The sequence below is a fragment of the Branchiostoma floridae genome, chromosome 18 (genome assembly GCF_000003815.2).
Source record: "Branchiostoma floridae strain S238N-H82 chromosome 18, Bfl_VNyyK, whole genome shotgun sequence".
In the NCBI taxonomy this organism is placed as follows: Eukaryota; Metazoa; Chordata; class Leptocardii; order Amphioxiformes; family Branchiostomatidae; genus Branchiostoma; species Branchiostoma floridae.
In genome coordinates, this window is record NC_049996.1 from 9,558,476 (window position 1) to 9,574,601 (window position 16,126).

The 16,126-nt window shown below is 39.6% G+C and overlaps 1 protein-coding gene across 1 annotated transcript; it reads left to right on the forward strand.

The window, feature by feature from the left end:
* Nucleotides 1-6,409: 6,409 nt before the first annotated feature.
* On the forward strand, nt 6,410-11,449 carry LOC118406049 (formin-like protein 3). Its single transcript, XM_035805904.1, has 3 exons — nt 6,410-6,609; nt 9,159-9,335; nt 9,581-11,449. Exons 1-3 carry the CDS (start codon nt 6,505-6,507, stop codon nt 10,574-10,576), a joined length of 1,278 nt encoding a protein of 425 aa, XP_035661797.1. The 5' UTR covers nt 6,410-6,504; the 3' UTR covers nt 10,577-11,449.
* The last annotated feature ends 4,677 nt before the right edge of the window (nt 11,450-16,126 follow it).

Below are 16,126 nucleotides of genomic sequence, written 5' to 3' on the forward strand. Positions count from 1 at the left end.
ATGTACAGCGTAAAATTTTGGCTAAGTGTTTGGGAAGCTGCTCTAATGTCAGGGTAAAGTGATCTTCTGTGTCAAAATTATTCTAAGTGTTTTGAATAGTGGCTCTGATGTAGGGAATTAAGTGAAAAGGTCCTAAGTATGGTAAGTGACTGCTTTATGGGGGAAGTGATGTTCTGTGAAAGTGACTGGGTATTGGGATGCTTACATGTGGCTTCAGTGGAATGTAGTCTTTTGTGTAAAAATGTGTTTAGGAAGCTTGCTCCATGTGACTGTTATGTAGGCAAGTGCTTGGAAATGTTGTGTTGCTAAACAAATAAACTATACTCACGACTTCCTGTGTCTTCTCTCGTTGCTTTGTTGGAAAAGTCTGGTCCTTCCTTCCTTGGGTAGAGAATCCCCCATGAGTCGTGTGGAGAAAGAAAAACAAAAGTCAGTATATTTGTAGACATTATTGATTTTCAAAAGAACACAAAAGAAACAACTTTCTTTCACTCATATATTTTAAGACCCTGAACGGAACATTTCTCCTGCCAAAAGAAAGATAAGATTTTGGAAATCTCCCCTACTCTTGTACGAAGAAATACCATTAAATAGTGAAATACTGACTTACTTTGAAATATCTTTGTTTCCCTCAGTGTCAAGTCTGGTTTGCTGAGCCCTCATCTAATCTGGACAGGAGTTTCTCATCAGCACAGGTTTCACCTTTAGGAAGCACCTATATATAAAGGACAATTATTAGTGTGATTAAAAAAAACATATCCAGGCAACACTGAATAAAAGATGATGATAAAATCACACAATGTACTTGAATATATGGAATGTATAAGACATCAAGAAAGTTTATTTTTAAACAAGTAACCCACTCTAGCAGCATGCTGTACCCCAGACAACAAAGTAGTAAGTTGTAAAGCATTGTCTCACCTGTACAAACTGACATCAGCTGGTTTGCTGAGCCCTCATCTAGTCTGGTTTAGACAAAAGTCAGAACAGGAATGACAGGACAGCTGGTCTCAGGACACACCTAACAATGTGAAAAGATTATTAGTACAAGGTACATGTGAGAATAGGCAATAAGGAACCAAAAAATAAGACAGTTTTAACATATGTATTATACATATGAAAAATTTACAGAGTATAAAGTGATATATATCTTTAAAAACATTTTCTCACCTGTGGATGTCTTGCTCTTCTGTCTTCAAATCACCTGGTCTGGTCTGGTCCAGTCTTGTCAGGTTCAGACAGGAGTCCTCACTACTGCAGCAGTCAGTAGACACCTAACTATACAGACATTACAAGTGATTCACTTCTCACAAATGAATGTCAGTTAATTGTACATTAAATGCAAAATTCACATTTTTCTCGCCTCCTGCTGTTCTTTGGTCTTCAAATCGCCTGGTCTAGTTCAATCCAGTCTTGTCAGGTTCAGACAGAAGTCCTCACTACTGCAGCAGTCAGCAGACACCTAACTCAGACATTAGAAGTCACACATTTGTAGCAAATAGTACAAAGGAAATGGTTGGTAAAATGCACAATTCAGATTTTTCTAACTCTTACGTTATCAAATCACCAATAGAAGATATCAAGTTGTGCAAACGTGAGTTTGTAGCTTTCATCATTATGCACATGAAAAACATCTTAGCTTCATTGTGGATCAAAGTTGTTAATTGGATGCAGTCGCTCACAGGGTCTAACCTACACGTGGGATCCCCACTCACTCCCGCCATCAGATCTGAGGGAGCAGGCTGCACCCACCAACCCACTCTGGGAATTTGTCGTTTTATACTTTGTTATTAAAGTTTACCAGCCCAGCACAGTCTCTAGTCCGTCATTGTGAGCGTGCAGATAATTGCAGTGGTATGTACCAAAATGCTGTATTTTCTCATAGAAAAAATAATATTGGGGGCATGAAAACCTGATGACGTCATCCACATGGCCCTCCAAAAATCAGATTTAGAATTCTTTCATGCCTATCAATCATTATTCGTTACAGCTCCATTCTTTCTCAATTCATTAATTAATGAGAAACAATGGAAGGTCAAAATACCTAATAGGCCAACCTAATATCATCCCACTTTTGATCCACAAAAGTTGAACTGGAACCCTACAGTTTTACCACTTGAACATATTTTCATAATTCACGCATTGCATGGTGATGTTTTTGTTTAGACTCACATCACACGTCTAAGAAATTACCTTCATTTACTACTAAGGAATTACTGTTACTGTTAGGGTATTTTGTATCAATCATGTAAATCAGGACCTTCTCTGTTAATGTTAAAGCATCTGTTCATGTTGCACCTGCATTGAATTACATTACTTTTGTTATCTAAGTCTTGTTATAAAAAAAGCACTTGAATTAAAGAAGTTCTTTAAGGATTTAGCAAATTAGAGCATGATTTGCATAATCAGCATGTAATTATGTCAATCATCATAAAAGCTATAGACAAAACATGAAACAAGAAAGTTCTTAAATGGCATGCCAGATGTTTCACCAACAGTCAAAATTAAAACATTCAACATTAAAAAATGAAATTACATTGTTCTTTTCCTATTGATGCCCTACTTGGAATCAAAATCAAAAATGATAATGATCAAAATGATGATAATATCACTACCAGGAATTATTGTCATCTTTATTTTTCACCACATCATTAAATTGTGACACAAATATTCTGCCTGTTTCTAAAAACTCCAATTTGTTTTTCATAAAGACAGGGAATTATTATAGTCCTAGGATAAAATATCCAGTTCATGTTCTCAAAATATGTAACAACAAAGGTCAGCCTCTTAACCTCAATATAGTTAGGCAAATCCAATGCCACGCCCATCAAAAGGTAGACATGTAAATACATTGTAGCGGCCATGCAGCCATTCTCTCATTGGTCAAAATGCTAATTCCCATTCTCTCATTGGTTGAACTCTTGAATTTTTGGCGTCAAACTACAACAGGTGGTCACCAACACCACATGGAGACAGAAAAAACAACGTTTTCTAATTTTTTTTCTTACCAATATTAGCTTATCTTTAATGCTACTTGACATGAATGAAATACATTCAGGAGTCTTCAAAGACACCATAAAGACAAAATCGTGAAAACAACAGTAATGATCAAATACACCAAAATCTATCATATAACGTTAGAGAGAAATTTGATAGCGCACATGTTCTGAAATATCACATCAATTTACGCGGAATAAAACATAACCCTTTGTTACCAGTTTGTTTGAAATAATTTCGGTGAGATAATTTTCTATCTTACCTTGTACTAAGCCGACGAATCCTCCTCATAAGTCTTCCAAAGGCGCACTACCAGCCATTTTGTTGTCTCCTCGGAACTTCACCAGGCCAAGTTGTGTTTTTCTCCCTCAAACATCCAAAGAACGGCATACATTCCCCGCAAAAACGTCCCAAAGATTCTCAGCATATGTTGAACGGAATATTATGAGAAACATTAACTGGAAATTTATCCAAAAAGTTGATAAACTCCGAGAAGCTCTTGGACAACATCTTCCACACGGCAGCAACGCCCGCCTGTACCACACGTGATTTTGTACGGGGGTGCAAAACTGCTCATTCAAGGTTAAAATATTTTGAATACAGCTGCAGGCGTCGTGAGTATGGTCAAAATAAGTCAATATTTTCCACATTTTGTAAATATCATCATTCTGTTATTGCCTTTTAAATCTTGGAGATTGCTGATGATGTACATATAATCAATCACCTATCTCCAAGCAGATGTAAACATTCTGCTCATTCTGACTGCTTTAATAACGCCGTTTTTTTACAACATTTACGTACTTATTTCTAGTATTCTACTGTTTATCGGTTCGCCTCAGAAGAAAAACGGCAAAGACTGAGAATGAACCATGTCTTTACATCTGCTCAAAGATTGTCACATTTTCGTTCCAAAGCTGACAAAGGAAAAGCGATCAGCTATTGCACATACATTTGTATTTCTCTTGTATTATCCGTTCCACTCAGTCACCTGACTATAAGCCATAAGGTTCTTTCAAAAAGCAGCCCACTATAGTAGAGCATATACTAATTCTACGCGCCCAGGACCGTACTTAATTCTGGAGTATTGGGGACGGGAGCGCTGGTTCGCGATTTTCACCATGGGCTAAAGGGCTAAGCTATGCCGGGAGAGGGAATTTTACCGCAACCAGAACTCCTTCCCCAACCCCATTTCCAACATAGACAAACATAGCTTCTGTTGAAAATAGCGAACCAGCGCTCCCCAAGAAATTAAGGCTACCCCTCCGGACGTCTGCGAAGGAGGCTACTTTTTCACCTTCGTATTTTCGATAAATACTGAGTATACTGCTTACATGTAACAACACAGAGGCCTCCTATCCATGTATAACGTTTCACTAAACCTATATCTGATGCCAAATGCTACCATGCGGTGTGCATTTCCATTAGTCGACCTTTTATATCTCTATCTATGTATGCTGACCGAATAGAATGAGGAGCGGTTTCAACTAGCCTGAGCGAGACTCCTACCTAATATACCTAGTATAACCGAAGAACTCTACTCGATCTGCTCTACTCGTCTAACCAACCCCAGCGTTCTTGTAGCATGGGCTATTTTTGTCCTTCACATGCAGCTTAATTTCAAGTTTTGCCTAACTCTATAATACAGTGTATCTTGTCTATCAACCTACTGTATGTACTGAATAGCACATGCCACAAGCGATCTCTTCACAATTGTAAAAGTAGGGCTTAAGACAACATGTTACCGGTATACTGGCTCTTTACTATATATCCGTTTCAGTGCGTCCGCCAAACTAATGTCAACAAAGTGATTGCATACGTGTATTTGACATCTAATAATCAATCGAATATCGATTTTAGCTGGAAGACATGTACAAGGCGTTTAAATCGTAAATCATGAGGATCAACTCTCGCAAACAACTCTGTTATGTATTTTGTACATTTTTATGTTCAATATAAGAAAAAACAATCATACGAATAGTAGAATGCAACGCGTAAGAGAGTTTTTTTTCACTGATGATTCTATGAAGTCCATAGTCGTTGATACATTGAAATGATAACGTTTGCAATGTGTCCAGATGTAAACTTTCCTGAGAATAGTTGGCAAACACTGAACTTTTGAAAACGTCCCCAAACACAGCTGGCCCATACATGTTTCTTTCCGCGTACTGAACCACCTACCGCAGTATGGCAGCCATACAAAATGTCTACAAGGCGATTTGTAAGCAGGGACGGTTCATTTTATGCACACAAGGGGCTGGAGGGAGATTTCTATTCCATACACCTATGCCGTGCAGTTGTTTTGTGACAATGACCGTCCCACCATTTTAATCAAGTTTGTCAGTGATTGGCACCAATCAACCTTGACTTGCAGCGGTTACTTCTGGCGTTTATGCGATGACGAGCGTATGCGCGCTACATGTATACTGTAAGACGGGTGAGAAAATAGTCTTTGCAGCACTTCTTTATATAAAAATATATGAACCCGATAGAAAACCAGTCGTTTCTCAGGAAAAGTGAATAGACTTTGGGTTTTTAGGTTATTTCAATTTTAGATGAAAACGTCTGAAAAGGCGTTCTGAAAACAGGATGATCTCATCATTCATCGAGTCATTCTTTTATTTTCATTTCGGGCGAAGTCGACGCGTAGGTGTTACATCAATCTGTATTTGTGGGAACCGTCTGCCCTGTCGTTAGAAAGACAAAATCTCCTACCGTATAACAGGGGCTTCCTCCAAGTGGTTTCCGTTTTAGATAGAGCACAAAGACTTTCAAACAGGGGCTCACTCATTCTCTCAGCTTTGTGTTTGTGTGTGAAGAATACCTCAAACTTCGAGAGCCGGAAACCAAGGAGGGTTCCATCAAAAACCTCCTCAGTGCGGAAACTAAACACTTTCGCTTGTGTGAAAAGAGCTTCAGTCCCTTTTCTGACAATTGTAAACGTTAACTTTACAAAGTCGTATATATAGCAACAGATCTCCGATAACTACCGAAAGTCTGTCTCTCGTTTCTAAGTATTGGGCGCAGTCCGAAAAGTAATAATAAAAGACTATTGAGATAGACGTTTGGTAGCAGCCAATAAGGATTACGACAAGCCGTGGTTTGTTTGACGTCTGGAGTAAACATTTGAGTTCCTGTGTGTAACTGAAACGTCTCATTACGAATTCTTGCTGCCACTCTCTGACCTCTAACCTTTTCCGGCATCTTATTAAAGAAGCCGAAATATGTCGCTAAAATGTGACCCTGGGTATCACTTTTCAAGGTGAGATCAGCAAAAGGTGTTATTATGTCGTCCTCTACGGATACATGGGGTATTTAAGTGATAGAATATGAGTAATGTTGTCTGGAAAAAGATTCTACAGTAATGTCGTATATCTCCTGTATACGCGCATTACGGTGACTTATTAAGGGCGCTGGGGCGATGACCTGAACTCACCTTTCCGCCCCCCTGTCGGACGCGTAGGTGGTACGTCCCGCAGAGCCGGGGTCCAAAGTGTCGTCTGAAACAAGATGGACGCCAGCCTGGACAACTTCATGAGGGAGAAAGTGCGTCTCAAGGAGTATGGCGAGACTTTGGAGAAGTTGGCCGCCGATTGTGAGACAAACTACGTTCAGGTGAGTGTATTTCTCGTGAGACTTGAACGAGAAACATAAGAGAGGGGCCACAAAAATAAGTCTAGTGCATAGGTCCTTTCCAAAGTAAAACTACCTTCATCGGACTAGATGCAAACGACCTTTAATTCCTTTCCCTTTCTGTTTAAGTCAATTCTTATATCTTTAATAAAATCACGCAACGTAATGATCAATTGGATAGATTTACAATGCTTTAGATTTTCTTAGAGAACGTGTACGTGTTGAAATGTGTCGATCTGTTCTTCCTATTACTAAGAGTATGTTGGCATGACTCCTAGTCGGATATCTCGATCTACATCAGCAGGGCGTGCCCTCAGAAGTTTTACACATTTACAAGCGTGTTTTACAGGCGTGGTTCACATCGATCTGTCTGTACAGCTACAAAATACGTGTCTGTCTTTTCCCTTTCTTGTTTGTCAGGGTGTGTTGTTGTACGGGGTTCCTTGTTCTTTTCCCCTTTTCAGTTGTTAGTTTTACTTCCGGGTGGGGCCCAGTACACCTTGTGTCATGCACTGTGCCTCAGGGGGCCCCAAAAGGTGACCGTGGGAACTCCTTTAATTCTTGTTGCATGATTCCTGATGTCAGTTGTCAAACGACTGTCATCCACTGCAGTATCAGAGTATGGGGGAAACCCCGCTTGTAGCCTGGAGTTGTTGCAAATACAGGTTGATCAACTTGTCCTCCCGCTTTTGTTAAATTGTGAAAGTGAGAAAGGGGAGGGCCCGTACTTTGCCCCCACGCGTTTACAGGTGGTATGTGTTATATGGCACTTATTTGTGAGAGTTATGTGGTCAGCAAATAGAAACAAGGTAAACATTAAAGCAAACATGGAAACTGTACCGAATATTGCAATGAATTCTGGAGAAACTGCTGCAGAATCTTTGCAGATACCAGTACGCACAAAACAAGGCCACATGTCTGTTGTGGAATTTGTCTGTACATTTTTAGTAGTGCTTGTCTAACAGGTTTAAGACGGGTACGAATTCTATTTTCGGAAAGACACAGGGTTTGGGTCACACCTGGTTTATAAAGAAGCTTAAGGTTACGATTTGGTCGCTTTGAAACGCTGGAATTCGCGTGTTGAGCAGGCTTAAGAAGGGGATGAAAACGGATCAAAGCTGATTATCCGTATTTTCTGGGTTGATCGGAATGTGATGTTGAAAGCCGAACAATACAATGTATACATCACATGCATGCTAAGTAGACAGGACTAGAATGAAAAATAAGTTCCTTTATATATAGTTTACCTTTATAGGAGCAAATCAGGAAAGACGCTGTTTAGATCTTCTCTTTATTTCAAATTCCGTATGCATGCTTAATTGCAATTGAATGCTTAAAATTTTGTTATCTCCATGTTTTACACGCACAAACATGCTTTGTAGTACATATAGTGTGACCTTTACTTTATACATGTATACCCCGCAAAAACTATGTCGTCTTACGTCGGACAAAATGTGCTGGGGGTGGTGGTTTTTGTGCACTGACCAATATAAAAATTGTAAGCTTCTTTGTGCTTCTGTAATCAATTATTAATCTGTGAAAACATTTCATCGATATCTACAACATTTCATAACAAGCATTGTAACTAAAACCATCGCCCAGTCCCATGAAAGTTTTGGAATGTCTCTAATGAAAAACAGTTCACGGCAAAGCATGCAGACCATAGGACTAACGGGTATGGTATTTGTTATAACGACAAGTCGAAATCGTACAGTCACATTCTATTAGCTGGACTCTCTCATGATGCAAATCTTTAAAAGAGGTCAAAATTCCTTCCTTTCTTTAGTCTTAATACGATGGCGTCGCTGTCGGCCTTGAAGTGTCTAGAACTACAAATCCTACACATTTACATCAGAGTTCTATATAAACTTCTTACATACCACTCAAGTGTTTTATAATAGTCTTCAGTGTTTTATACTCCACCATAAGTTAACAATGAAATAGCCCCAAATGCTGACCTTTAGACGAATCCACCAGTCTAAGAATGCGGAAGCGACATGTGGTTTTAGCGCGCCAAAAGTATGCGATGTTTGCGTCATGAGTTAGTCATCCACTGAGCGACATGACACGGTCAGGATGTCATAGGTTAGATATAAGTAAAATATGTTGGGAGGAATTGTCCTAATTTTAACATGTAGTCATCGGATCCTCGGGCAAGGCGGACTTAGAAAAAAATAGCATCGTTTAAAATATGTACAAAACGCCATTGAAAGTCGCGGTCTTGTCGTACCTTCGCTGGTTCGCCGAAAAGGTTATGTTTTTGGCAGCGTATGTTTGTATGTGGTCGAACAGCATACCTCAAAAAGCTATGGATGGGTTGTCATGGACTCTGTGTGTGGCTAGGTCCTGACCTATAAAAGAAATGATTACAATTTAACCTGGCGGCTTTCCATGGTACTGCAGCATAAATTCAGGTTTTTGTATCCCCCTCCATATTTGGAGATAGACAAAGATAAACTATCACCTCGCCACAGTAGCTTTATGTAAACGAAAATAGTCTAACGGTCATTTTTTTCCATATTAAAATGCAGGCGGGTAACTCCCAGGCTCGCGCCCAGGCGTTCCACTCCTCCCGACAGTCGGCAGCCAAGGCCCTGACGGACGTGGCTTACCGGATCAACCTGCTGGCGCAGACACTGGTCAACGTGCTGGACAACCAGAACGATACCGTCAAGAGGCTGGGCGCTGACATTGGGCAGTTAGATACGGTATGTGTGAGAAAACAGTACCCCCCACCCCCCAAAAACAGATGTTTTTGTAGGTAACTTGTGCATAAGTGACAGAGGCGTTCTCTGTCACTGTCGGCAGGGCTAGATGGGCAACTAAACTTAACTTAAGTAAAACAGAGGATGAGTATTATGTTAAAAGTTGATTCCATTTTTGTCCGATTGAAGAAATATTTTCGGCCTTCTTTTCGCTAAAATAACTTCAAATTTTCTTTAAATCATTCCAGCAAGCTGACATTAGACTGGAGACCGCAGCCAAACAACGCGTCTTCGCCCTGACCGCAAAGCAACCGCCAGTGGAAGAGCGACCGAAAGTGGACGGGCCTAAATACGTCAGGCGAACCAAGGTGGAAATGAAGAAATTCCCGCCTCTCAACTATAACTCCTTGGACAGGTTGGGGCATGGCTTGATCCTGACCCCCTCAACTTCAGTGGGCCGCCTCTCTGGAGTTGTAGACATGGATAAATTCCGAGCTAAGCAGGCCGAAGAGTTGAACCTTCCTCCCGACGAAAACGACGAGGACGCGAAGACGGACCAGGTCGTGGAAGACATGTACTCCAAGCTGAGAAAGGGACGCAGTTTTTCCAAGAGTAAGGTTGACGACGATGACGAGAACGTGTACGAAAGAGTTGACGACTCGTCTGGGCGGACTTTTGGAGCTCGGACGTTAGAGAGGTTGTCGTCGGCGACGTATTCCACGTTCGGTCGCTCCGCTTCTCCATCTTCAAAGAACAAGACTTTACCGCCTGGTGGAAAGAACTCGCCAAAGCTTACCTTGAATCGTAACAGTTCTCTCTTGAGTCGTCCGAAACATGCCCCACCCCCTCCTCCAGCGAAAGTTCCCCTACCTCCTGCTAATGGTACAGCTTCTCCAATTCCCCCTTCCGCAGCGACCAATCGGAACGCTTCTCCGATTCCCCCTCCCACAGCGACCAATCAGAACGCTTCTCCGGTTTCCCCTTCCACAGCGACCAATCAGAACGCGTCTCCGATTCCACCTCCACCACAGATGTCAGCCAATCAGAGCGCCGACGCAGTAGCCCCACTGGCTTCTCCCGAGGAGGAGGATGACTCGAGCGCGGGTACGCCGGGCAGTTTCCTTGCGGCGATCAGGGCCGCCAAACTGAAAAGTCGGAACGCATCCGGCGATAAAAACGGTGCGCAAAAGAAGGAAGGTGTGCGGGTCAGCGTCAATGACTATCTTCCACCGCCACCTCCATAGCGCCAACCTGTTATTCTCTTTTCAGGGGGTTAAAAACATTACATACCTCCGCAAACAAGATGGGACATTCCAAAAATTATATGTGTTGACAAGGACGTTATATGTCCTTGGTGTTGATGGGGACGTTATATAACGTCCTTGATGGGAACTTTCACATATTGGACTTGTTAATGAGAAATCTGCATAACTTAAAATAATCATGTTTGCTATCTGACAAAAAATGTTTCTATCTTTCTCATGATTTTTTAAATCTTACATCAGATCCATAACTATCATATATTTTCAGACTAATAACATTTTGTTGCATCGTTTTCATTTCATTTTCCATGTAAGAAATTAAGCTTAACTTGATTTACGTAAAGTTGACCTTTGTGTGTTCAAGGCTCCTTGGTGTGTTTAAGATCATACTTAAGACCAAGATCTGAAATGTTGGCACACATATGTATACTTGTAAATATAAAAGTAGATGATATCAGTCATATCCTTGTGAACCCGATAGAGATTAGCGTGACATCAATATGATCGAAGATCGCTTTCTGTATAATGTATGAACGCACATAATTTTCTATTTCTTGAAAGATCACTATGTTCTTTGTGGACTTTTGACGTGCCTTTGAAGTGACTTATTTCCTCGTCTTTTATCATAGTTTTTTTGTCATATGTTGCGGCTTTGACTGAAGATTTATAAGTACGCTAAGACATGTAAATGGAAAATATTGTATACTTGTAATCTGCAAACAATGACTACCTAACACAATTACCGATTGTAGATATGAAATGGTTGTGTTTTTTGTGTGAAAGTTATTTGTTAGTATTATTAGAACAATTGAAATCTTGAAACAACTCACTGAATAAAGTATTCATGACTTCTCATCTCTGGTTGGTTGATGAAGAATTATGGCTGGTCCAAAAGTTTCGAGGGGGGTACATTCGTTTTATTTTGTTTCTCTTGATGTTTCGACAGTTTTTGTTAAATGTATGGAACCTGCATCTTGTCATTTTATTCTTGTATTCTTCTTTCTCTAGTGCGTACTTCTTTATCGAAAACTACCATAGAAATTAATAAGAATAAGATAAGCAATCTGCTTAATGGACCACGTTTGTTGTCATGCTACCGACACTCCCTATCTTACAAAATCTTATCAAATACCAGTTATACCACTCCATTGCCCTATCTACAAATTCCTATCTAATTCCTGTAAACTCTAGGTCTACATTGATATATATAACTGTTGCCCTGAGATCCTTTGGGAATACTGAAAAGATAATCCCTATACAATAATCATACATGCGCTGGGAAATATACATGATTCAGATTGCTTATGGGCGTGCATAAACAACACTGGAACAATTTCGTTACGGTGAAATAATGATGAAATAATGGATGATTTCTAAAGATCGTACATACGGAAGTAAAATGAACATAGAATGTTGCATGATCGTGCAAACGTGTAATGGTGCACTATGTCTTCGCATATATGGCCAGTACACAGGGGAAATTGGATGGAATACTGAATTGTTCAATACAGACTTGTAAAGGTGATATTGATATTCAGTTTGGAACGCTGGGCATTGTTGGGGGAAGATCGTAGAGATTTCTTACTTTGTGTCTTAACTGACAACTATCCATCCCAACTGTCAGAGAAACCCCGCAGAAACCATTCATATTATTAGGTTTCTGGGAGGAGGTTCACTAAAAGCGACATAGGCTAGCCTGATTAAATCTCGCTTATAGCAGCCCGCCAAACATCTGCCGGTCCCCCGCGGGGAGGGGCCAGTTACAGCCCTGGGCAGTGGGGTTTGTGGTACACATACTAGACATAGGCGTCTTGGCACTTTTTTTCCTCCCCTTTATTGTTTTCAATTGTTTATACATATGCTGTATATGCAAAATAAACAAAGAAATAGTCAGAAAACTTAACGATCCTTCATCCCATATGCATAGTTTGCTTGGATATGGATTCTGAATTGGTTACCAGGAGTTGATGTCACGGAGTAACGCTCGACACACCCACAAAAGGGGACGATCCTGAAAACAGGCTAAGGCCGCTTGGGACATAATCCTTGAACCGTCGACGTCGCCCATTGGAAAAACACGTGAAACAGATTACCTTACGTTCTGAAGTGATTGGTCATCAGTATCGATCCTGAAGAAGGCGACAGTGGTCGTTGAAAATTTGATCCGTGTATACCTTTGTGTTGAAAGAAAGTTTAGCATTGTACTATGATTACTACCTACACAGATGAGCTTCCATGGTTATCATATTGCCTTTCGTTGAGGGAAATAAGTTGTGTTTTCAAACCCACTCCTATGTAGTCAAGCTGGCCCTTTCATCTATCAGGTCATTCTGTCTAACATTTGCTTAGGCCACACTGCTTATAAAGACGTTGTTTTGTATATAATCCTTCGATAACCTTATTGATAATCGGTATATCGTCACATAGTAGAAGCGCCACCTTGCGGATTTGAATAAAACTAAAGACCAGCATTCAAATGAGATTATCAGTAAGTTGATAAAAGCCTTTTGGCTTCATATTTTCTTACACCAAGCTCCCGTCTTTATTTCATTTCCTTATCCTACCTTTCTGGCCCCTCTTTTCATCTACAATGGAATAGCCAAAAAGTGTCGTTGCTCTCTTCAAAATGACTTTGGATTTTGAAATTGAAATTCTGGACAGGTGAATGTATTAGCAGGTTAGTGAACAGTACTAATGGTTACAGGTTTATGTTCAATACACACAATGCCAGTATATTCACCTGGTAGCACTTGGTTTTTGCAATGGTACTTTTGGATATAGAAGGATAAATTTCTGCAAACATATTTCAATTCAATTCACAAAACATCCTTTTAGATAACTAAGGAAACCATGTAAAGGAGAATTCCAATCAAAGTAATAGTTAAAATATTGCTTCCTGCATTGACACAACAAAACCGTTTGATGGGTGTAAATTCCCCTCTATGCCACCACTGTTTCTGCACAGTACAGTTAGACCTGTATTATAGAGAGTTCTAATAGAGATCTGACTCAAGAGACTTAGGATTATGGTTGAAGTAAGCAGTTGGTCATTATACTAAATTGGGTCAATGGGGCTACCAAAATCAAAATCATTTTTACAACCTCAATTTTTTAGAGTTCACACAAAACGAGGAGTGAAATTCCTTCTGTGATGCGAGTACCGAATTGAACAAAGCATCATCATTATCCATTGGGAGATTTTCTGTGCACCTGACTCTAAAAATGAACTATAAGTCAGCATGCAATAATTGTCTACCCACTCCTGAGATGAACACAAATAAAGAAGCATAGATGCAAATAAAGAAGTCTGAAACCCTGTGTGTTGGCAGATCCGTTTTGTTCCTTTATCCACAATCATTCCCCCAAAAGACTACCCAAGGAACAATTTCCTTCAGGAAACAGAATTGGAACACTTGTGTGCGGCCGCATCAGTCTTAGACATAATGGAGCCTGTGATCCCATCACACAGGGCAGATTGTATTGATTTTTACCTTCCCGCACACTGAGGCCGATGGACATTATACAGTTCTGGCTTAGAAGGTCACCCTAGAGGTCATGCAAATCTGCGGTCCGCACAACCACATCTTAGTGGTGGATGGCTGCGGAGAGGCTAATCCGGTAACTAGGGGTTAACCGTGATACATCAAAGGGGCTCGTATCGAATTAGTATCCGCCATGCTGCTGGAGTTAATGTTGATGAAATGATAGAAGGAATTGGCTTAGGTAAGGTTGGCACGTTCCTTAGCTGGCTGTTATTCCAATTTGTTAGCCAATTTGGCTCATTTCCATTATTATTCTGGAACTGAATGGAGACTACCATCAAACTGTCCTCTTATACAATATGAATATGGACTCTGAAGTGAGAAAGATAATATCAATAGGTTTTTTTTTTAAATCTCTCAATTAGCTTCAGTGATATCATGTACAAATGTAGCATAATAGCATAAATCTAAGAAATACTGCAAATCTTGACATATTTGAATGATTCATTTTTGAAGCTTTCAGAGAATATTTCTTATAGATTTCTCTGAAGTGAATTAATGACTAATGATATACATTACTAACATTGTTCAACAGCATTCTTTCAACTGTGAATTTGAAAACACCACAAAAACCTTCCTTTCCCCCGTATTGCAAAAAAAAAGAAAAATCCATCGCAAAAGTAAATGAATTTAAAGTACATTTATCATGTAATAAGAAAACCAAATAAGATCAATAATCTATAAGTACCCAATGGCACATTTCTCTCCTGTACCATTTATGGAAATATGTCCCAATGGACTTTGATACCGGTATGTGTTTTCAAGCTCTTTGTATGTGCTATTAAGGTACCGGGGGCGGCTGATCTCAAATTCTATATTTTTTTAGGTACACTATATATTTCACACACACTTGTATTACAATACCTACTAACAAGCTGTACATTCAATTGGACTGGCAATCACTACCTATGGCTAAGACCTCTAAGTAAGAAGACCTGATAAAACGCTTGTCGCTTACTAGTGTGCATTAACCAGTGTGTGCAGTAAAACCTGTACTTTTCTAGTCTTAAATGTAAGGCATTATGCAAATTGTGATGATTTATCAACTCATTATCATTAATCAATTCATTACTATGGATTAGCGGTAAGCACTATGGATTCACATTTCACTAGTTCTTTAGTTACCCATATTTTTATTATTTCCTTTAGATTTTGGCAAATACAAGACATTTGAACTACATTAAGCTAGATAGAGTTATATCATTAACAATATAAAAGTATTGGGTACATCTGTATGTGTAAGGACAGTATGTGCCATATGGCACTGAAATAGGATCAATATAATTGATCCAAACTCTGTGATTAAGGTTACTGGAAGAAATTTCTTCAGACATCTTTGCTCAACCAAGGAGGTTAAAAAAAGGTTAACCTCCTTGGCTCAACTTTACATTTGTATTGTTTTCATTTCTTCATTCCAATATGCATGCTAACGTTTAGAAAGATTTGCTTAACTTTCACATTAGTATTAATTCAGGTATCATAAATAATTAGTGAAGATCCAACAATGCTTCCTCCCAGTTTATAGCACTTGATGCAATGATATCATGTTTGTACATTTATTTAATCAAGGTAATACCTGTACTGTTTTATAAGAAAAATTACTTTGGTTAGCCATGATAATGCACGATTAGTCTATATATTGGGTGAAAACAATAAAAATACATTATTTTGGTTTTCCATCAGTGTCATCATCAACCTGCAATAACAATGATATTCGCTTTAGAACACAACACCCCCCCCCCCATGTAATAAGACATTCAATACATTAGGGACTGACCATAAATTATGGTAAAGGCATGGCAAAACGCACGACTCCATGGAAACATGAGGGCCGTTCCATTTGCAACTTATCAGGGTAATGAAAACATTTTCCCTGAAGTGCAATAAAAAAAAATGTGGTCTAAACAAGGAAACTAATAACGAAAATCCATTAACCTCAATCAAAACCTTATGTTGAAAACCCCATCTCCACCCCTTCGTATTATTACTG

What these genes read in the sequence shown, in the direction of transcription:
- LOC118406049 (XM_035805904.1), top strand. Translation starts at nt 6,505, where the DNA reads ATGGACGCCAGCCTGGACAACTTCATGAGGGAGAAAGTGCGTCTCAAG. An exon ending in GTGAGACAAACTACGTTCAG is followed by an intron (nt 6,610 to 9,158) that starts GTGAGTGTATTT and finishes ATTAAAATGCAG; the next exon opens with GCGGGTAACTCCCAGGCTCG. An exon ending in ACATTGGGCAGTTAGATACG is followed by an intron (nt 9,336 to 9,580) that starts GTATGTGTGAGA and finishes AAATCATTCCAG; the next exon opens with CAAGCTGACATTAGACTGGA.